Source organism: Pogoniulus pusillus, chromosome 16, assembly GCF_015220805.1.
Source record: "Pogoniulus pusillus isolate bPogPus1 chromosome 16, bPogPus1.pri, whole genome shotgun sequence".
Lineage (NCBI taxonomy): Eukaryota > Metazoa > Chordata > Aves > Piciformes > Lybiidae > Pogoniulus > Pogoniulus pusillus.
In genome coordinates this window covers 5,601,414-5,624,489 of record NC_087279.1, presented here as the reverse complement: position 1 = coordinate 5,624,489, position 23,076 = coordinate 5,601,414, and the positions used below count along the sequence as shown (strand labels likewise).

At 46.3% G+C, this 23,076-nt stretch overlaps 1 protein-coding gene across 22 annotated transcripts in view; it reads right to left on the bottom strand.

Moving 5' to 3' along the window:
* The window catches only part of FOXP1 (forkhead box P1), a 434,335-nt gene that overhangs the window by 114,197 nt on the left and 297,062 nt on the right, over positions 1–23,076 (bottom strand). For 21 of the 22 annotated variants that reach the window (XM_064156227.1, XM_064156234.1, XM_064156228.1 and 18 more), the window contains one exon: positions 3,776–3,901. In XM_064156227.1, the coding sequence (XP_064012297.1) occupies positions 3,776–3,901 (126 nt within the window). Of the gene's footprint in view, positions 1–3,775; positions 3,902–11,378; positions 11,550–23,076 lie in introns of those variants that run through there. The other variant, XM_064156246.1, reaches the window with a different exon arrangement.

Genomic DNA, 23,076 nt, shown 5'->3' with positions numbered 1-23,076 from the left:
TGGGAGAAAAATGTGTCTCTTGATTTGTTTCCAATCTGTGCGCTCTTGCCAGCAACTAAAACGCTTGGAGAACCAAAATGAATAATCGTTAAGAGCATCAGCAATTAAAGCTGCAAATTTTAATCAATAAATCTATTAATACAAAGATATATTAATCTTGGCCAGGAAAAATGTGCACGTTTTCAAAATCTTAAGCATACCTGGCCTGTTAAATTATTTGTTTCAGAGATTCAAGGAAATCCAATGTCTATGGCAAATATATTATCAAACGTGCTTTAGCCTTTTTTCTTCCCCCCACTTCCAGTAATTTTTGAGGGGCTGATATTTTTTACATTCTCTTCCTAAGTGCTGGTTACTAAATCCATTCCTCAACTTTCAATTTTCTTTTGTTTGTGTCATCAGGCTGTGAAACTGGAGGTCACTGCCAAATATAAAGCACAGCAGTGTGAGATAGGCTCAAAATGTGAGTCATCGCGTATTTGGAGATTTAGTTTTTTTTCAGCTATCAGCAGAGCACATCTCCACTCCTGTGTCCAGGTTCTTACACATTAAATATCTCTAAAGTTGCTGAAAAGTCTTCAGGTAGAGTTATCAAGGTCAAGAGACCCCAAAGACGTCCCTGGAGCCCATTGTCACATAAACGCTTTTGAAGGCACCGTGCCCAGCATGGCCACAGGAGGCCAGGATATATTTAAGTGCCTCAGCCGTTTGATCAGTGAATAAAGAAGGAATATAGGAAGTTATCCACGAGACACTACCAGATTAGCCACACAGCCTACACTGGATTAATGTCCTGCATCTGTTTGTGGCAGCGAGGTTTACGTAACAACACCTGCCAAGCCCACCTTGGACGGGAGATCTTCAAGCCGCGCATGAGACCATGGCAGCTTTCCCTTTCCTGTAGGGCCATGCAGCATCTTGTTAAGAGAGGCAGAACTCCGAGTGAACAGCATCCCAGTTTCACACAAGCACAGCTCCCCAGCTCTCACGCTGGGGCATTCTCACCAGTGCCCTCTCCAAGCACAGCAGAGACAAGCAGTCCTATGGCATTTACGTTACACACGAGGTCTGTCTGTCGGAAAAAGCCAGGTAAGTGCTAGTCGTGTTGGCTGCCGAAGGAGACATCTGTATTTATAAACTAAGTGCAGAGACGTCTCGGCTCATTATCTAAGCAAACTTCTGAACAACAGGAGCATTTCCACCGCCCTCGACATTTACGCTACACGCTGTCAGCAGCAGGTATTGCCTCGTCAGCGCGGTGCCACCCGACTATAGAGGCTGTGAATGCTCGTGTGGGTGCAGTTTTACTCGAAACCCCTACCCCTGCCACCACCATTTCCTTGCAGCAACAGATTTTCATTGCAGGGATGCACCCAGGGTCTGTTACATCCAAGAGGACTTCCAGTGCGTTTAAGACTGCCGAAGCACCAGTGGTGAAGAGGAGAATGAGGGAAAAAAAAGAAGACTGGGCAGTCATTTGAATCCGTGAGTGACAGGCTGGGCCAGCTCTCTGTATACATTAATAAATTAGAATTTTAATTGTGTCTCTGACTGCAGGAGCTGCTCCACTACTTTAATACATACCAACAATTGGCTGTGTTATGGAATCCGCGATGTGGCCTTCACTGTTGACCTCTGCAACACAATTCCCAGTCTGACTACGGAAACTGTTTGGTTTGATCCTTTCAACTTATTTGAATCCTGACAAATAAGCTCACAGCTGAAAGGTCAACACAGTCATATTTCATCCTCTGGAGCTATTCTTAAGACATCTGCACAACAAAGCACTTCTTTTAGTACCTGACACTGGACCTAGGCAGCACAATCTCTCATTAAAAATGTCCCCAGTGGAAGAGTCTATTAAAAGGCATATGGATCAGCTATGGATTTACCAAATAAAATATTTCTGAAAGCATTAACTAACGCTTGGGATTATGGCACTCTACGCTGCCAATAAAATGTATATCTGCCCAGTGACAAAATGCTTCATACTTTCCAAAAGAATAATAGCTGGGCTGTAAAGCAGGAGGTGTTGTCCAGCAGCCTGAGCACGGGGGTGGAAGCCAGGAACTCATGAATCTTAATCCTACCTCTAAACCCAATTCCCTCTGTGATCCTAAGCAAGTCACTTAACCTGCTTCCCTCAGTTTCCCAGTCCAGAACTGGGATAATGCTACTTACTTATCAGACTTTCCTTCTGGGGATGTTTGGGAGATTTGTATTTGCAAAATGCTTTGAAGATGAAATCACTACACGAAAAGCTAGAAGATGTCCAGGCTGGGCCAAGGGCTGCAGTTAATAGCTATTCCTCACACAGACAAAACTCCCCCTGAAGTCCCCCTCAGATTTATTTAGGTAAGAACCACAGGATTGGGTCCTCTCACTTTACTGTCAAGGCCTTTAGCGCTGTTGACTTTACTGTCCATATTCTACTACATATTTAAAGAGTCTCCGTATTTTTGGAGGAAAATAATCTAAAGCACATATAAAAGGCATGAGAAGCAGCAATGCTGTCAGGGAACTCATGGTGATAGTATATCAAACTGGGGGAAAAAAAAAATCAGAAAGAGCAAAACAGACACGAGTTTGACAACGTGCTATGACAACAAGCGGGGAGAAAAAACACCACGGAAAGAATTTGGGGCTACAGAGGCTGAAGCATCAGATAGAGAATAAGAGGTAAGGTAAATGTCCCAGCTCCAGGGCTTTGTGTGACTGCAGCTTGAACTGCTGTATTTGGTGACTTATTATCAAAAATACAGTGACATGCTGCAATTGCAAAGAGAGCAATAATCAAGGCAATAAGCAGCTGCAAACCAGCAAAGTGGTCAAAGGGTCTGGAAATGGCGGTTTACAAAACACATACAGAACTAGATACATATAATTTGCCAAAACTGGCAAGTACATGTTAGTATCTCAGATGTTTGAGGAGTGTGAACACGAGGCAAGGCAAGGGACTGACTCAGTATTTATACAAGCAGGATTACTTGGAGCATGAGGATGGAATTAAAGTGGAAAGTTCCTGAGCATGTGCTTTGTTACGGAAAACCATGCAAAGGAAAATAATAATGGTCCCACCACCTCTTGGGATTTCTAACACTAGACTAGCAACAACAACAACAACAACAAAGTAATAGAAAGGAAAATGTGATACATGACCTAATAGGTCTTCCTTGTTTTTAACTCCTGTGATTTATCCTGCAAGGCTAGCAGAACGTACGCCGAAGACCCATATGTGCACATGCCTCTTCTGTTTGGGAATACTGTCTTGGTTTTAGCTTTCTCAATTCATAACAGCACAAAGCCTGATAATATTCAGATTTTATTTCTGAAGAGGTCCGTAAATCAGCAGACAATAAAAGTGGAAAACAAGAACTCCACTGATACCATATCCTAGTATTTCCCAATATCCCTGACACAGCAAATCAACGGTTTGAGTGAACGCAGACTACAAACGGAACAGCAACCAAACAGAAATGTTAATGCAAATCTCCTAAGCACAGCGACACAGTAACAAAAGCTATTCCATTTTGTCGTTATCCAACCCTACCAGATGCTGATAAGAGGACAGGCTCACAAACTGTCAATACGCCATAGGTGGGGTTTTCAAAAGCACCTAGCACCGGTCCGCACACCACTTACGTCAGCCACAGCCCCTCTGTGGACTTCATTGGGATGTTGCTCCTGAAGGCCCCATCCCAATGTTCACAAAACACATTTATTTATTTCTTTTACAAGCCACAGTCCCTCACACAGGCATGCAGGCTTCTCTTACCTGAAGGGCTGGCTGTTTGTCATTCCTCTTCGGAGACTTTAATCCACTAACTTGTTGTTGTTGCTGCTGCTGCTGTTGCTGCTGCTGCTGCTGTTGCAGTAGAAGCTGCCTTGCCACCTGGAGAGCCTGTGAGGAAAGAAGATTTGAAAACTGAGTTTACAGTAGACAGGGAGCTACATGCATAGCATAGGGTCAAGGCACCCTTTGGTCATGGGCGCCTCATTTCTCTCAAAGCACTTCCACTAAGGAAAGCAGTGGCTTCCACAAAAAAAAAATCACAACTGAGCACTCGCATGCAATGGGGCAATGTCCCACTGCTGGATTTCCCACTGTGACTGTTCAGTTCCAGGGCAGGAACCCTGCGTAACTGCAGGAATCCTGGTGGTGAGCATCACAGAGATATTTTGACTCTCATATAACTACCAAGCAGGCTCACATGCTAGTGGCTTTCATGCCATTCCCTCTTCTTCAGCAGGTCGGGCCAGGTTTACAAAAAAAGGCAGACATGTATCACTGTCTGTTGTTGTGAGCACTGGAGAAAGGCAGGGAACTTTCTGGAAGGCTGTGAGGGGAGGAAGATGAAAACTAGTGGCAGGTGGAGCTGTGCTGAGTCCCTGAGTTCTGTGCTGAAGTCAATGTGGTGAAAAGCAAGGACAGTATCTCATCCCGTCAAAACCACTAAGAGCTCACGATGCACCAGCAGTGAGGACCTAGCTGGCAGGAGGCAGAGCAGTGAAGGCAGAGTGTGGCTTTAAGGGATCACAGTATCACAGTATCATCAGGGTTGGAAGAGACCTCACAGATCATCAAGTCCAACCCTTTACCACAGAGCTCAAGGCTAGACCATAGCACCAAGTGCCACGTCCAATCCTGCCTTGAACAGCTCCAGGGACGGCGACTCCACCACCTCCCCGGGCAGCCCATTCCAGTGTCCAATGACTCTCTCAGTGAAGAACTTTCTCCTCACCTCAAGCCTAAATTTCCCCTGGCACAGCCTGAGGCTGTGTCCTCTCGTTCTGGTGCTGGCCACCTGAGAGAAGAGAGCAACCTCCTCCTGGCCACAACCACCCCTCAGGTAGTTGTAGACAGCAATAAGGTCTCCCCTGAGCCTCCTCTTCTCCAGGCTAACCAATCCCAGCTCCCTCAGCCTCTCCTTGTAGGGCTGTGCTCAAGGCCTCTCACCAGCCTCATCGCTCTTCTCTGGACATGCTCAAGCATTTCAATGTCCCTCCTAAACTGGGGGGCCCAGAACTGAACACAGTACTCAAGGTGCGGGATGTAGGGGCAAGGTCCTGAAAGTGCGAGCACAGCATCATGTGGTGAGGGATTGCTGTAGAACTTCATTCAAAATGAGGGAAAAGCTCCCCTGGTCCTGGAGGCAGCTGCTCTGGGAGGCACCATTTCTCCATCAGATGGGGAAAGGAAAGCAAGAGGAGATAAAGCACAGAGGAAAGAAGGACAAGGAGCAAGTCCCCGTCCTGGCTCACTCCCAGCTCCCCAGCCAAGAGAGTGCCAGGACGCTCCCCGCAAGCCAGGCTGTGGCACAGCTGAGGCTCAGCGGGTAAGACCCGAGCCTGCTGCTCCCAGAGGATTCGCCAGCACCGGACTGGGGCCTTCTTAGTCTCCTTGGAGACGTTCAGTACATGTGTAGGTGGAAAAGTGGGAAGGATGAAGACTTCATTAATGTAAAACAAGAAAAATAGTCCCTTTGCAAGATGCCTACACGGAAGGAGGGAGAAAGCCTTCCCAACTCATATTGTACATGCTCTCTGAGTGATTTAATTAATACCTATTTAATTAAGGAGTCAGACACGCTTCAGGTTTCACTTGCTTCAAGTTGCAAAGTGTTTCATCTCAGCGCAGAACCACTGGGAAAGGTTTGACACCAAAGACTGCAAACTCAGATCCATCAACTCCCACCCTTGCTATTTTATGTCCCAGATGCATCTTTCTACTTTTGGAGGGACATTCGACAGCCTGGAGGGGCTGAAGAACCACTGCTGCTGGCCAGCACACCAGGGCATGAGAGGAGGAGAGACCTTAAACTGCGTTCTGGCAACGTGCCTTCCTTTCAGATTTAATAACAAGTCTTCACTGGATCAGAAAATTTAAGGGTGGATGTGATTTCCAACACAGCTTGGTGCCGTGAAGGTAAAATCAGATTGTGCATCTCGGTGCACTTGTAGCATCTCTAAAACGGTCCCTGTGCCCGCGAGGCATGCGAGGAGCTGCCGGGCATGGGAATACACCAGGGCGGGCAAGCATCTGTGCTCCCACACACACAACCACCACCACCATCAAAAAAAAAAAGCCAGCAGACCTTGCAGCCTAGCAATCAATGCAATATAACAGAAGAAATCTTCATGCACAGAGCGTTAAGGATGGTTAAAAAAACACCCCATACAACAAAGTTCTTTTTTTTTATCAATTTAGCTTATTTAGCTGTTAAAGCATCTTCGAGGTGGGCAGAGGCAACAGAAATAAATCCTAGCAGATTTAAGGGGATGGGTAACAAATACTCACCTACTTAACGAAGGTGTTGTACGGCTTATTTAATTAATGAATACTTGTAAAGCACTCTTGAGTTGCTCAGACAAGAAGCGCTATACAGTACGAGCGCAACATATTATTATATATTATTAAGACTGGCTCTGCAGAAGAATAATTCCAGGTAAATGTGCAATCAAATGATCATTTTAGTTCCCAGTAATTAGATTCAATAGGCCCAAAAAAACACAGCAGCTTTTCTTTAATCATACACTAAACAATCAGAACATCCCTAACCTTTCAAGCTACAGCCTTTTTTGAATAAAACATCATCAACTTATAGATATTATTCCAAAAAGAACCAGTCACCATATGTGTTGTCTCTTTGAAATACAGTTGCTATAGCAGACCCTGCATGCATTTCATGTGATATGATCATATTCTATCCGTTCTGGCAGCTGAGAGGTTGCACAACTAAAATTGGCTGCCAGAAATTTTTGAAGATTCCCAGAACAAGTAGCTGTGCAAGAAATGCCTCTTTCTGCTTGAGCTGCCCACAAAGCTCTGGGCAGCTCAGCGAGGTGACAGCTGCTACCATAAGCCCTTACCATTGGTGACTCCACACCTGCTCCTAGGGTCGGGCTCAATACGGCAAGACTCCGATAGAGCAAAGCTAGAGCTTTATCCCTGCTCCAGTCACACCTGTACAGCACAGAATCATAGAACCTCAGAATCAGAATGGTTTGGAAGTGGCTTCCAAAGGTCATCCAGTCCAACCTCCCCCTGCAATCAGCAGGCACATCCTCCACTAGCTTAGGTGGCTTAGAGCCTTCTCAAACCTGACTTTGAGTATCTCCAGGAATGGGTCTCAATTACCTCCCCGGGCAACCTGTTTCAGTGTTTCAGCACCCTCGTGGTAGAGAACTTGTTCCTAACATCCAGTCAAAATCTCTTCTCTAATTTCAAACCATTGCCCCTCATCCTGTCACTAAGGCCTTAGTAAACACTCTCTCTGCAGCCTTCTTGTAGGCCCCCTTCAGATACTGGAAGGCCACTATTACAATCATAGAATCAACCAGGTTGGAAGACACCTCCAAGATCATCCATTCCAACCTAGCACCCAGCCCTAGCCAATCAACTGGACCATGGCACTAAGTGCCTCATCTAGGCTTTGCTTGAACACCTCCAGGGACAATGACTCCGCCACCTCCCTGGGCAGCCCATTCCAATGGCAATCACTCTCTCTGTGAACAACTTCCTAACAACATCCAGCCTAGACCTACCCTGGCACAACTTGAGACTGTGTCCCCTTGTTCTATTGCTGGTTGCCGGGGAGAAGAGACCAACCCCCACCTGGCTACAATGTCCCTTCAGGTAGTTGTAGACAGCAATGAGCTGCCTACAGGTCTTCCTGCAGCCTTCTCTCCTCCAGGCTGAGCAACCTCAGGTCCCTTGGCTTGTCGTCGTAGGAGAGCATCCCTATCTCTGCACATCCACCCTTATGCAGGGTCTCCACTCAAGGTGGCATCTGCACCACTTTGCTCCACGACCTGCTAGAGCACTTATCCTAGCATCAACAAGAGATGAGACCAGTGACGGTGAGAGGGAGGGACCAGCATGGAGGGTGCAGTAGGCTGGTAAGGAAAGGATTAAAAAGAATGAGAATAAGGAATGAGTCAGCTGGAAGGAGCATCAGGAACACAAGAAGCCAGGATGGACAGGAACAGCAAAGGGAGAAACACGGAGAGGGAGGCGCGGGCGAGATGGCGGCAAGCTGACAGCTGAGGGGATTGCAGCTTGAAATGGCATTTCCCATCCCTCTTCTCTCAAGATTTCGCTCTTCTGCTTATAAATAACTGACAGCAGTAAAAGCTAAGCATCAGATCAGCTTGGGTTTAAGATGTGGAAGGTTGTTTATAACTCAGAACTGGTTCCCACTGAACATCTGCATCAAGTAGCTACTGCATCCTTGGTGGTGCAGTGAACTCAGGGATCCCAAGTCCTTCCATCTCTCTGCATTTCCCTGCTCATTCTTTCCTCCCTTCCACCTTGGAGCAAGCACTTCCCCTACCATTTCAAGGTCTCATCCACACTCCTGACATGTGATGGGATGTGTAGAAGACAAATGGCTAGCTCAGTTTAGGAAGCACCAGCACTCTTTCCTCTTAAATGCAAAGTATTTCAGCCCTCTTGGAATGCCTTCATGAAATTAATTTGCTGATGCTGGTTCAAGCCTGGTGGACACCTGCCCTCGTCACACCAACACACCCCATTCAACCCAAGCTGACAAGCAGCACACCTCTACCCACTTCTGTGGTTCCACACAGCAACAGTTCCTGCATGGAGCCCATGGCTGGATGTCAGCGTGGGAGCCCTGCTGAGGCTGCCGACGCTGCACAGCGCTCAAGTGAGGATAGACTGGGAAATTGAGAGTGAAGTCAGTCCCACAACCTTCATCAGCACGGAGATTCACAAGCAGGCCTGTACATTAATAAAGCTTCCTGTGGGAGTAGATGTTGCCTTTGATTTGCATGTGAATTCAATGCTAGCGAGAAGTGCCAGACTGTCAGACATGGAGACCAAAGTCTCTTATCTTTCCAAAAGCTTCTGTAGCAGTTTCCCCACATTTCCTTAATCATCTGCCTTGTCCTCAACTTACTGAACAGGCAGTAGAGAGTAAAGCTGGACTCGGTTCAACTCCTGCTGCTGCCAAGTCCTGAAACAAGGGTGCCAGGACTGTTTACTGCTAGCTCTGCTAACATGGCCCTCTCCTCATGAGCAGGTGCTCTGACATCTCCAAGCTCTGTTCACACATTCCTCCCCACTGCCATAGCTACATCCTAAATCTCCACCACGTGCCTGCGCTTCTACAAGTGAACAATTGCTGGTGGCTAAGGTAAACCAGTTCATGTTTGTGCATCCAGGCAACTGCGTGCTTCTTCGTGGGACTTGCAGGCAGAGATGCTGAGAGATCCTGAAACCTCACAGGCGCTTCGGATACCTGGGTCCACGAATATCAGCAACCATGTTAGATGTCGCTTTAGCTGTGCTGCTCGAAGCACCTGCAAGCCTGGACACAGCTGCCTGGGACACCCAGACCCAGGCACCAATCCTGGCCTCCATCAGCTAATCACAGGGAACTGGCAATCATCCCTCTCTCTGCATCAAAATACAAATAGGAAATCTTCCCACTCACTGAAGGAACAGAAAGAAAAGCATCCTCTAGCAAGAGCATCTTGTGAGTGCCACAGTCTTGGGGTACTTCGGAGGGATTTGAAAGGACAACATCAGTAAAAGGCTCACTACCGACCGAGTCATCTCGATTCTGCTCGGTGCTACGCATGATGCCAGATACAGCAAATGAACTCCCAAGCTATTTTCTTATCTATTAGGAAATCACCCAGAGATAAGGAGATTTTCTGGTGCAAAACAGAGACCAGTGAAAAGCAACTGAAACGTTACACTTTAGAGACACGGCACAAACTCAGGATGATATCTGGGAGGTGACACTGGCTGACATCTAACCCAGGAAACATTTTAACAGCACATTCGGTGTGCGATGAATCAAACCTGTTTCATTCAAAGATGTCAGAGAGTAAGTGGGAAACTCCACTGAAAATCCCTCTTCCCATGTTTAGGGGGAAGTGGCAACCATCTAATGTTTCCCAACTAGTTAAGCACCAGGGGGGGAGATAAAAAAGTACATATTTGAGATGACCAAGACAATTTTATTGCAAGACAGACAGAACGTGACTTGTTTGCCCAGCTGTTGTTTGCCCAGCACATCCGGCCCTGTTAGCACCCGAGCTGCTGGTGTAATTCCACATTTTCCTGCAAGCAGCTCTGCCTTCTGGTTTCACCATCCTCTCTGGGCAAGTTCTGCTCCAGGGTGAAAATGTAGCCCCTGCCTCTGACTTCATTTGGCTAGAAACTCTTGATTTGGGAAGGGGGCTGGGGAAGGGAAATAAACTGGAAAAAGAGGGTAGACCTTTAAAAATAGAAATGCTGTTTAAATGCTATAGGCTTGCTTACAGCATTAGTACATAAGGACACAGTAACAGGATCCAGTTCTATGGAGCCTCTTGCTAACTTGTTCCACCACTGCAGCCAGTACAAGGCGGCAGTGACTCTCCAACTGTTTTTCCATCAGCCTATTTCTGTTGAAGAAAAAGAGCTCATGCTCCTCCCTTCCCATCTGCTCCAACCAATATTAATATCAATCAGCTATTAATGAAATATGAACACCCACAGCTATAATGGGCCTGACTCTAACACCAGAAGGAGCTTGTATCCACACCTGAAGTTTATCAGGCAGGGAGAGGCTGACCCAGGTAACTGCAGGATGTATACAAAAGTATGGATGTTAGGAGAGTGGGGAGACAAGCTACAGACATGAGGATGCAGAAGAAATCAGTGTTCTGTCTGACTGCCGGCTCCCAGGGCAGTTGTGCAGTAATCAGCTGCCTTCACAATGGAGAGGCATGGACACAGCAGCCGCAAGAAGAGCACAAAACAAAATCCTCTGTGTTTACAAAGATTCCTAAGGATTTTGGGCCTTTCCAGGTGGACAAAGCTGTCCATCAGGAAAGCAACTTGAGAAAGAAAGAAGGAAGTGTTCCCAGAAACCAGAGATGATCCCATAGCCATCTGAAGTGTCCAAGCAGTAAATCTGTAAAGTTACTCTCCAGCCAACATCATCATCTGTCCGTTATTTCAGTTATGGTCATCAAAAAGCAAAACACAACACAACAAGCAGAGAGAGATGAGACAGAAGATATTTTTAAGGGCAAAATCTATCCTTACAGAAAATACACAATCCCCAGTCCCAGACTCCAGAAGTGAGACCTTCTGTGTTGACCTCCCAGCAGCAGCACATAGCCAGATCCTTACTCTGCTAAGATTGCTGCTAAGCTCTCCCCACCATGTTTTGGGCAAAGCACAGCTTTGCAGCATCAGGCATGCAGTTCTATCACCACCTATTTTTTCCCCAGTATCACAATGGCTTTAGGCACTGAGGGTCTGCCTGGTTGGCAGCTAAAGGGGCCTCTCCCAGCAGAGGCACGGCCCACCACTCAGAAGGGTTTCTTGCTTCCATTTAGTCTCCCAAGGCAAGTACCTTTGTTTCTCCTGGGTGGGACGAGAGGGGATTTAGACTCAGCCAGCAATCTCTCTTCTTTCTCAGCTCCCATCTGTCCTCACACCCTGCTCCACTCCACAGCTGCTCCCAGCAGAGTGGCAAGATGCAGCTTACAAGCTCAGAAGCCTGGATGCACCCGAGCTTCAGAGCTGCTTCATGTCTCTCCCACTCCTGCCTCCTCTATCTCCTCTCCTGCGACACCCTCTTCTCCTGGAGCAGCAGATGTAGAGGAGCAGTGGTAGGAGGCAGACACATTGGAGGGGAGCCCTGCTGCAGCTCTCCTCCGACAGGCTGAGGAGCCGCACAACGTGTGGAAAGCAGCGAGGAGCGGAGCGGTATGCAAAAAGGGAAAAAAATAAAACACAGTGCAAAGCGACAGCAGTGGGTAGTGCTGTTCCTCTGGGAGGAACAGAACAGGGGGAGGTGAGAAGAACCAACTAGAGAGATTAGGAAAGGAACCAAAAGGAAGAGGAGGAATAAAATGTAGAAGATGCAAAAAGGAGAAGCAGATGTTCTTGCAGCACTTATTCCCTCTGACATTCGTATCCAGCTCTTTCATCTTCCTCCAGAACTGGGGAAACAAGTTGCTACGTGCTCTCTCCCCTGTTCCCAGCACCCTGACCCTATGGGCAACACATAAAAATGAGCCAAGGCCAAGAGCCCCGACACTGCTCCCAGCACCTCAGTGGGGAAGCCTGTGGATAATTACAGGACACGGAGTTCTGATACAGGTCACAGCCAGGATCCAATACAACCTGGTGAAGCAGCCTTGCGGTCCAGGTTCCTCTCCAGTTCTGGATTCCAAACCACTCCCATCCCCATCTCATCCTCCACCTCCTTGTTTTGTTAAATAATTCTCCTCCATCTACCCTGTACCAAACTCCAGTCCATCAGAGAAGCAGAGGGATACTGCGAGGCAGGTGAGATGCTGGTTGCCTGTACCCAGTGCCTTGCTTGGCGGCAGCTCCTCTGCAAGCCTGGCTCCATTCAAGGGGCTACCAGCCAGCCTGTCAGAGGAGAGCTCCAACAACAATCCTTTACTCAAATAAATGATCAGCTGGCCCTGAAGGCTTTGCTTAGATGCAGCAGGCTGATCTAGCCAAGTGACTAATAAGTGATTCCCAGGCTGGAAGAAGAGAAGGGACCTGGAGATGCACACATACAACGCCCAGCTCACATCCTGTCCCTGATGTGATAAGGGCAGGCTTGGAGCAAGGGAGCTGGCGACATGCCTCAAGCTGAAGCATCTCCTAGAATAATTCAGTCATAAGGAAAGATGAGTCTTTATTTTACTTCCAGCAGGCTTAGTTTCTGTCCTCTGGAATAGATCCTGGCTACCAGTTGAGGAGAACCCCTCCAGAAAAAGGCACTGGAAACAAAACCCCTTTCTTCCAAACCCACAGGGTGGAGTTGCCTATGTCACACCACTGCTAAACTTGATCCTTAGGGGTGCTGAGGTTACTTGTGCTGGCAGAAGGACAAGCAAATTTGATGCCCCTGCCCTGCCATTCCAATGGGTGGTCCTTGCTGGCTATCCCAGCTCTGCAGAAGTAGAGACCCAGTCTCACACAGGGGTACGAGAATGAAACACCTGATTTTAATCTTGTGATTTATTCATGAACTCCACCAACCTGGGGGGAAAGGCAGCTGAGATGTTCTCATCAAGTAATTTGTGGATGAATGTGGTAGAGTTGTTTTCTTCAAAGAACTTGGGGGAAAGGAGGTCGAGGTGTTTTTTTCAAACACCCAGAGACACAAGTGGGATGGAAGGGGACTGGCAGCAAGAGGCAGCTGGGTAAAACTCAGCCAACACCAGAAACCTGCGAACCCCGAACCAGCCACAACAGTGACAACGGCTACAAAAATCCTGTTCCTGAGGCACAAATGAAATCCTCAGGCACTGTAAAAACACCTTCTGTCCCCTCTTCTAAAGAGTCACAGTCAAGACTCATCAAAGCCATTTAAAAAGCATCTGGCAAAAAGTTCCCAAACATTAAAAATGGCTCTCTTTACTTTGGCATGTCAAGATTCACAGCATGTAGCGGTCTGTACCAGCAAGAAAGGAGGGATGGGCCAACACATCCTGGTAAAACGAGAAAGGATATGAATCTTGGCTCACCACACAAACTGAACCAGTACTGAACTATGTCTGAGTGATGAAAAAAAAAAAAATCTTATGGGATTTCCAGCTCGTTTCTGTAGGCTTGAGATCAGATTCTGAACTACTGTGTTTATCCAAAAGTGAACCAGACCTTTGAATATTTGGAGGACTGTTCACTGCTGAGCCGCGTTTTTCTTGGATGTCAAAAGCAGGGGAAGTTCTCATATTTTATAACAGAGAAGAGGGATAAGGTTGGAGTTGGGGGGGGGGGTGGGGGGAGAGAAGGAAGAGTGCCTTTTTGTTGCTACAACATAAATAGTATACTGCATACAGCTGCTTGCACGCTTCCCTGTGTGGTCAACAAAACAGGGAACATATTTTAAGCTTGTTTTCCAAAACACTGTATGACAAACTTGTACTCAGAGGCCCACAAAAGAAAGCCCCTGACTGTGGACATCTCACCATGTGCCATCAGATGCTCACTGCTGCTGGGTGCATGAAGGAAGCAAAACACTGGGACAGCCAAAACCATGGGAAATTAAAGCTGCAAATCACATTTCTGCACGTCCCACCTATGGCACAACTGAAGTTAGAATGGCTTCTGAAAAATTTAAGAGATTGAGGTAAAGCAAAATCAGGCAAGGTTCAGATGGAGGTGACAAAAATGATCAGAGGCCTCGGCAGATACAAGGAAAGATTGATAAGGGTGGGAGTGTTTAGTTTAGCAAAAGACGAGTAAGAAGGGAGATGATAAAAGTACACAAGTTGTGACTCGGCCTGAGAAGGTACATCTGTTGCTGTTTGCCATTTCTCATAATGCAAGAGAAAGAGGACACTGAATGAAGTCAGGAAGCAACAACTACAAAAAAAAAAAAGGCAGATAAAGGGATTTTTTTTTTTCCTTTCTTAATACACAACTCATAATTACTCTCTGGAACTCACTGTCACAAGCTATCACCAGTGCCAAGAGCATGGGGAGGATGCAAAGAAAGGATTAGACACTTGCACAGATAGTAATGAGAGCATTTACAGCTACCTTTGGGAAGATAAAAATAGGAGTTGGTACCAGTGTTTATGCTTCAGGGCACAGAGCAACCTTTAATCGCTGGAGGCTAGGAGGAAACTTCTGCCACGGACAGGTCCTCTAAATGTCCTTCATGGGCTTCTGCCCAAGGACTACAGCCAGGGCTGGAGACACCCTGTGCTGGATGGGTTGCAACTGTTCCTGCCCTTCTGCCTTCTTAGATACCTCCATCCCACACCACTGACCTCAAACACCATTTGTCAGTCCATCCTGAGCCTCTCTGACTTTCAAGGAGCTGCTGGGCACAGGGTCGCTGGTCACATCTCCCAGCACAGCCCCTGCCCACATCACCTGTCCCCAGGCTACTCATTTGCTCTTTCCTCTTCACATCACATTTAGGTTTCAGGTGCTTATTTCTCCAGACTTCCCTCTCCCTGGTACTTGTACTGCCCGTTTTTCCTCTCTCAAAACTAAACTCACAGCTTCTGGCCCTGCCATCCATTTGGGCTCCCCACTGAGCGCTGTCCCCATGGAGCCACTGGGCAAGGCATCCACCTCCTCCTTCCTGGACCCACCAGCAATGCACAGACTTGGATGTAACTCTGAGAAGTGAGGCAAATTCTCGTTTTTCCTGATCTGAAGCCACTCTGTAGAGGGAACTACATCCCCGAGGAGGAGGAGGACCCTCCTGCCAATACGGCACCTGCGGGGCAGCGGCAGTCAGGCACTATTAGGGACCGCAGAGCTCATCACCGTGCTGGAACTGACATGCGATTCGGAGAGACAAAGAGAGGTTCTGAAAGCAAGTCAGTCTATTAAATTTATACCTACCTGCACAATGTGAAACAAACCACAGCTCGGTTTCCTTTCATGTGCATGACAGTCTTAACTTGTTTCTTTTAATCCCATAAAAGCAGCTAAAGCATGCAACATGCTTCCCAGAGATGAGGCAAACCTGTATTTTACTTCCTGACAGTGATTTACTTCATAGGATGGGGTTTTGTGGGGTGGGTTGGGGTTTTTTTTGTTGTTGTTTTGACTCCTTTTTTTCTTCTATTTTTCCCAGGGTAAGATAATGAACATTGTCCTAAGTTGGTATTACAAAGGAAATACCACATGCTACATGCTAGACACCTGGCATTTACAAAAGAATCACAGAAATGGCCACTGTCTGTAAAGGATCAAATACAGCTGCAACCCCTCGTGCTGCACAGACACCGGTATGGGCAGCAGAAAGATCCCAGCAGCACTCTCCAAGGTTTCCTTCAGAAGTCAGCACCCTTCTAGAGATTCAAAGTGCTCCTCATTTAGTCAACTCTCCCCCACCCAGGTAGGGCTGGGGATGTGCTGAGGCAGAAATGACTATGTAATAAATGCATCAAATCCAAAAGGGTGAAGCAGCAGTCCATGGAAACGTTCCACACAAGGGGAGGGGGGGGTTTAAGTGCTTTTAATTCCCAGCTGCAAACCCAATAAGCTGCCAGAAGGCGGAGACCACCAAACACAAGGGGTTAACAGCCTTGCTAAAGAAAATGATACACATAATTTCCTTTTATCATAAAACAATACGTTTATTATTTTCTGTGTATCTGTTAAAGGGCACGGCCTTCTGAGTGGAAAACAAAACACTGCTGGGTCACATGTTTATTTGCTTCAGCTACTCCCTTTCCCTTCTGATAAATAATCAAACATGCCATCCAGAAAAAACAAAACCAGTGAGCTGGGAAATTTGATGGTCATCAAATAGACTAAGATACCAAGAAAAGCAGCCCACTGTTCCCACAGTGAGTTTTCTGCCCCACACCTACACTAACATCTGAGTAAATAACTTCAGTCACTCTTTCCATTTTCCCCATGCAATTACTCCTACTGTTAAACAAATTGTCCTTAAGGCAGTTGCAAACACCATTTTTTTCCTGCAAAGCAGAACAACTTCTGAACATTAAAAAGCCAGACTAGCAATATATTTTGAAAATATGTTTGTTGTACTTGCGGTTTGGCTGAACACACAGCTTGATTTCTCCCTCTCTCTCTCTCTCTCTCTCTTTTTCTAGGAAGATGGGGGTTTACAGTCTAAAATTTTACAGTGTTTTTGGATCTCAGAGAAGCAGGAAAAGCCTTGAGGAGGATGGGTTTTCCCCACAGGGCAGGCAGCTATTTTCCCTTTTTTCCCTTATGGCTCACCGTACACAAGCACCATAAATGCTTACCCCACCCCCCCACCCCCCAAAAAAAAAGTTACCTGCTATCTCAAGAGGACTTTTGAGAGGGGAGAAACAAGAAGGGATGATCAAGTAGTTTTTTTTAAGTCACTTGAAGAGAGAGGGAAAAATCCAGCCTATGTGTTGCACCACGGATTACCCGGAGGATCCACGCTATCTCCCAACAACCCCTGAAGACCATTCACACAACCACCATTAATACTGAAAAACTGCAGAGAAAATCCCTCACGTGAGAAGTTAACAACCATAACTCGGCGTGAGCACGCGTTCCCTTTCCTTTTGTAGTACCACAGGTCTAAACAATAGTAATATGAATGAGATAATAGCCATGCTTGTCTCAGCAGCCTGATTTTTATTAGCATGAAATTGGTACAAATATTAGCGAGGCTGGCTGGCAAGCGGTGCCAGAGCCACGACGCAAACAATTTGCACAAGACAAAAAGCGACTCCACAGCCTTGCACCTCTCTCTTTTGCTGCCCAGAACAGCAGCCACGTTTCCTTCTTTTGGGGTGTTTTGGGTTGGGTTTGTTGGTTTGCCTTTTTTTTTTTTGCTACTTGTGCAAGTGCAAAAAGAAGCCACAGCACCCAGCGAGCAGCAGGGATGGTGACACATGGCTGCTCCTGCACCAGGGGGACGCTGCAAGGCGATGGGTGCCCCGAAAGAGGACTTAGTTCTCACCAGGGCTCTCCAAAGCTGTGCCAAAAAACCCACCCTCATTGTCAACGCCACGGTAAACAATCTGAGCTAGCTTCTTTTGCTTTAAACCCAAGCAATTCCCCTCTCCGGTGCTGCCCAGCTGCCTGCATGAGGCAGCAAGTTAAAAGTTCAGCCCTGCCTGCGTGCTCCTTTCCTCTGAGCGCTCACAGAGAAAATGAAGAGTTTAACAGAGTGAGCTCTTACTGTCTGCTGCCTTTAGATTTCCGTCTTCGCGCTGGAGATGTGTTTCTGGCTGTTTCTGTGAAGCGGGGGCTGAAGAATGGTAAAAAGATGTTTGAATAAACAGGAAGTGCTGTGCAGCCGGAGTGCAGGCTGGAGGGAGACGGCGCTGGAGCACTGCCCTTCGCCAGCAGCCACCGGGGCTCTGCCTCCACAGTAGCAACCTCTGCTTTTGCTAAATGACAAAGGCACTGCAAAGCATTCCTCCCCTAATTCTTCCCTTGAGAAGTGGTGAGATCGGCTGGAGCTCCCAGGTAATCCTAAAGTTGGGTTTAGCCCTATGCCCGGCGCAAAAACCGAGCAATTTGTGCCTTATTAAATTCCCCCTGCCCGTAAGCGGAGACATGCCGAACTAATTACATCCCCAACTAGACCCAAAGCAGCAAAAGCACACCTCCCTTCCGCATCTAGGCAAATTCCTATCTGCACCTAAGTTCAGCCAAGCTTGACTTTCCTACCCTGTACAGCGCTGCGACTCGCTCTTCCAACCGGCTTGCGAGGCTGGCCAAGCTTCAGAGCTATTTTCTCTAACTGCGTGAATTGAAATATAAACAACCACCCAAAAAATGCAACTTGTCTCGGGCGCAGGAGTTGCATCCAGCATCTCCCAAAGCATGCGTTTAGCATTCAGACAGATGCTTTCCCTCCATCTTCGTCTCCTTCCCCTCCCTAAAAACAAACTACCTATTTAACTGGAGATGACTAACTAACCGTCTCCCCACCCAATGATCAAAGCCCTGTCTTCTGTCATATTGGTGACACGACACAGATATTGTCAAGAAAAAGTAAACTGGGGCTGGCACTGGAAGGCAGCTCGCGAAGAGATGAGCAGTGGAACAGCCATATTCAATAAGAAGAGAGGAACAGGATTCCTTTAGAAAATGTACTGCTGTTGTGGCAACGCGCTGCCGCCGCTGAAGGCACTGATTTGTTATTTAGCATGTAGTCTTGGACTGTCTGTCATTCTGGGTGCTAATGCTCTGCTAAAATAACTCATTGGGAGCTGTCAGTGGGATGTTTACATAGGCCCCCAATCTTTTCTTCATACAAGGAAATTTTTTACTGGAATTCATCTTCTTTTGATCTCACATTCAAAGCAACAGCAGCTTGATAGACATGCAAGTCTGAAAGCAAATCCAGACGCTGAAGATAAACCGCCAGAGTATGACAGGCAGGAGCATCTAAAGCTTATAAAAATGAAGAGAACAGCATGTCGTCTGAGTATTACAATAGCAGAAATCAAGAGACATATTAGGTGGAACTGATCAGCCACAAAAACAGTTCAAAAGGCAGATCACAGAAACAGAAGACTAAACTAAGGGGGGAAAAAAATTAAATTATTAAAAAAGAAATAAAAAAAAGGGAAAGGTCTGCTTTAGAGAGGCATCACCTCCCTTCCGAGCACCACAGCGTTTCCGCTCTGGCAGGGAAACTTAAGGGGGGGAAAAAAAGAGAGGAGGGCTTGTGCTGTCTTCTACTAACTCAGCAGTTCTTACCTTTGACTCACCAATTAATGTGCAGAGTGCATGTTTCAATTACCTGTTATTCAAAAGGAAATTAAAATCGGACACGGTGCCATTTGAGTCTAACCCAGCTCTCCCAAACACCATAGGGATGGGGGATTTCTGCCTCTTCCTTAGGAAACTGGGCACTCACAGCCACCCTCCAGGTGCAAAAGGGGTCCTGGCCTCAGCCTTTGCCACCATTTTAGCTTGTGCGTCTTTTAAAGGGATGCTCTTCGGCTCTGCTTCCCCCAGCAGTGCAGAAATATTGGTTCAGAAGGTAATTTTATTTAAATTGAATTACGTGTGCCACCGAGGCCGCAGAGACGCACCGAAGACGGCACTTGCCGGGAAACAACTGCTGAAACTTTCCCTAGAAAACCCATACATTTTTAATTTTTCTTCCCCCAAATAAGCTTCTTATTCTAATTGAAGTCAGCAAATATAATGAAAAAGTAATTCTCAAACAATTTTGTACTTAGAGCTGTTTGTTAACAAACACCAAACGAGCAGCAGTGTTAGGTTAAAGGGCAGCAGGATTCCACATTATAATTTAGCCTGCGGTTATTTCTGATTAAGAACACCCTCCGGGACAGCAAAGCAAGATCTTCTTTTGCAGCAGGCAGAGCTTTTAAAATTAGCCTCTTCTGCATAATAAAACCAACAGAAAAACTGCGGATTTAAAACTGTATTAACCAATTTGAAGTGATGCAATCAGTTTATGCCTCTCTCTCTCTCTTTGCAAAACACCATTCCCTGCCTTAGCCAAGTTACAGATGTAAAAATGCTCCCTGGATTGTGGAACTGTTGTAAGAAAGTCACCTTCTGTCATGCTTATGTAGCTATCTAATGTGCTAAAGGCTGATTATTTATCTTTAAACTGTACTAGTTTAATCTTTTAAGGTCACCACTAATCTGCTCCAACCTTTTAAAAAATAGCAGCTTTCAAGACTTACTGCTGGAATCACTAAACTGGAGGCTGAATGTCACTGTAACAGATACATTAGGCAGAGTGAGTTCAGCTTTACAATGTAAACACCAAACACGAATCCCCACCTAAATGAGAAGAAAAATAGCATCTCCAGGCCAGAAGAAACGCCAGTAAATAGGACCAGCACCGTATTTTTCACACAAATACAGTTCCAAATCACATTGCTATTCCTCTCTCCTCCTTTCTCGTTTCTCCTCCCTCCTTCCCCAGCGCAAAACAGGCAAAACTTGGCTATCATTTAAAGGATCATTAAGTGCCGTTTCTTTATCTTTTCGCTTTCGCAGCAACAACTTTGCACGCCCACTGCAAAGCCTCAAGACTGCATTTGGAAGTCACTCTAAGTCCTAAAATCCTCCCGCGGGTTAGATCTGTGTGCCTGTGCTGCACAGTGGCCCTTCCATAGTCTTTCTTTCTTTTCCTCTAGACTTCTTCTGGACTTGAATGTCACAGTAGACCTTGAATGTGAAACGGCTTCAAGCTAATTGCTTTAATTGCTTGAAGATGTGCAGGCAGGTGAAACCCGATCCCCTTGGCCATTGTAGAGACCAGGAACAACACTGGAATGTTTACATAGTGGTTTGAGTTTAATAGACAGTAGAGCCGAGTTTCAGACAGCTAGCAAAAACACAGCTAATAGGTGACCTCTTAATGTAGTCCTCCTTTTTAAAAGCAAAATACAATTTCATTTTATACAAGGCAATGTCCCCAAATGCCAAGGTTATCTGCTTGACTTTTCCAGGGAGCATGCACTGCGTTGCACCTGACATTTATACCAGCAACTCAATCCTGAATGCATTTCCCTCTACCTTAAAACAAAAAGCACTTTATGTGTCAGTCACCTCACAAACAGATCAGACCTGGATGGGGTTTCCTAGTAAAGTGCAGTCACTTTCATTTAAAATTCAGTGTTTTTCACCACTGCCACACTCCCTTTGCTCCAGGAACGCATGGCAGAGGACATCGCCTGAAACACTACATCCCTGCATCCTCTCGACTAGGTATTCCCACACACACACACCCCTCGGTGGGAATCAGCATAAGCCCTTGGTTGGGTCTTCTAGAGAGGCAAAGTAGGAATTTACTGACTTCAACTGATTTTCCAGACCTTCCAGTGCATTTGCTACACACTGTGAAGCTACGCCCTGGCTGCAGTGGGCTTTCTTGGTGGTGCAGCTTGGTTTCACACACGGCACAAATTCAGCAGCTGCTCTTCCTCAGGCAAAACTCCTCCTGACTGAGCACTGCAGCATTTGGGGTCATTGAGAATCAGGCTTGCTTTCCAGGAATCCTGAGGTGAGTAAAACATACTTGAAACCAGCCCAACACCGGTGAGCAGGTATAGCACAAGTGCAGGAAACAAAGCAGAAAGAGTGACTTTGGCAACAGGGGTATCGAAAAGGTATTTAATGTACATCTAGTCCCAAAACCAAACACTGAAAACTGGTTATACCAAATACTTTCCTGGCACAGGTACTTTGGACTTCTGTTGCAAATCTTAGAAATGGTTTAAATTGCTTGGATTGGGTGAATATAGTCAGGAAAATGACATGTGTTACCTCTCAGGCAAATAAGAATAAACAGTGTAGGTAGGAAAAAAGAGAAGGCAATCTGATGAACCAGACTGGAAAAAGCACAGATGTACATCTACAGAAAGAGAGGATGGGAGGCCAAACCAGCGTGTTATTTAGAATGAAGGGGAAAAGAAAACAACCTCCAGTCCCACAGCCCTGCAAGCAAAGGGCATTTCCAGCTTGATCTTTGCAACTCTGATCAGCAAGTTGCAAATTCTCCAGTACTTTATGTTCAAACCACCGCTCCACCTCAGGCAGAAGCAAACAGAAGCAGGAGGAAAGCTGCTCCAGCCACTTCTGGATGCAGCTGTGGTTTGTGAGAAGAAAACAGTAGCTGGTTGCTGTGCTCTACCTTGCCTGTTATTCCGAGTCCTCCGAAGCAAATGAGTAACTGACTTTAAATAATACAGAACAAAGGGAACAATAGGAGCTACGAAGCGAGCTGGGATACTTGGGAGCATGCCTCTTTCTGGGGAGAGACAATCTCACCAGCACACACACAAAGCAGTGAGTTGCTCTCCCGTGTCTTGCATGCACCACCTCCAGAAAGCTCAAGAAAAAAAAGGAAAAAAGAAAGAGAGAGAGAAAGAGAGAGAGAAAGAGAGAGAGAAAGAGAGAGAGAAAGAGAGAGAGAAAGAGAGAGAGAAAGAGAGAGAGAAAGAGAGAGAGAAAGAGAGAGAGAAAGAGAGAGAGAAAGAGAGAGAGAAAGAGAGAGAGAGAGAGAGAAAGAGAGAGAGAAAGAGAGAGAGAGAGAGAGAAAGAGAGAGAGAAAGAGAGAGAGAAAGAGAGAGAGAAAGAGAGAGAGAAAGAGAGAGAGAAAGAGAGAAAGAGAGAGAGAAAGAGAGAGAGAGAGAGAGAAAGAGAGAGAAAGAGAGAGAAAGAGAGAGAAAGAGAGAGAAAGAGAGAGAAAGAGAGAGAAAGAGAGAGAAAGAGAGAGAAAGAGAGAAAGAGAGAAAGAGAGAAAGAGAGAAAGAGAGAGAGAAAGAGAGAGAGAGAGAGAAAGAGAGAGAGAAAGAGAGAGAGAAAGAGAGAGAGAAAGAGAGAGAGAAAGAGAGAGAGAAAGAGAGAGAGAAAGAGAGAGAGAAAGAGAGAGAGAAAGAGAGAGAGAAAGAGAGAGAGAAAGAGAGAGAGAGAAAGAGAGAGAGAGAAAGAGAGAGAGAGAAAGAGAGAGAAAGACAGAAAGAGAGAAAGAAAGAGAGAAAGAGAAAGAAGGAAAGAAAGAGAGAGAGAAGAGAGAGAAAGAGAGAAAAAGAGAGAAAGAGGGGGGGGGAAAGGAAAAAAAGCCCTACCAAGCAGTGTCAATTTAAAGATTTAGTATAAACTAGTTC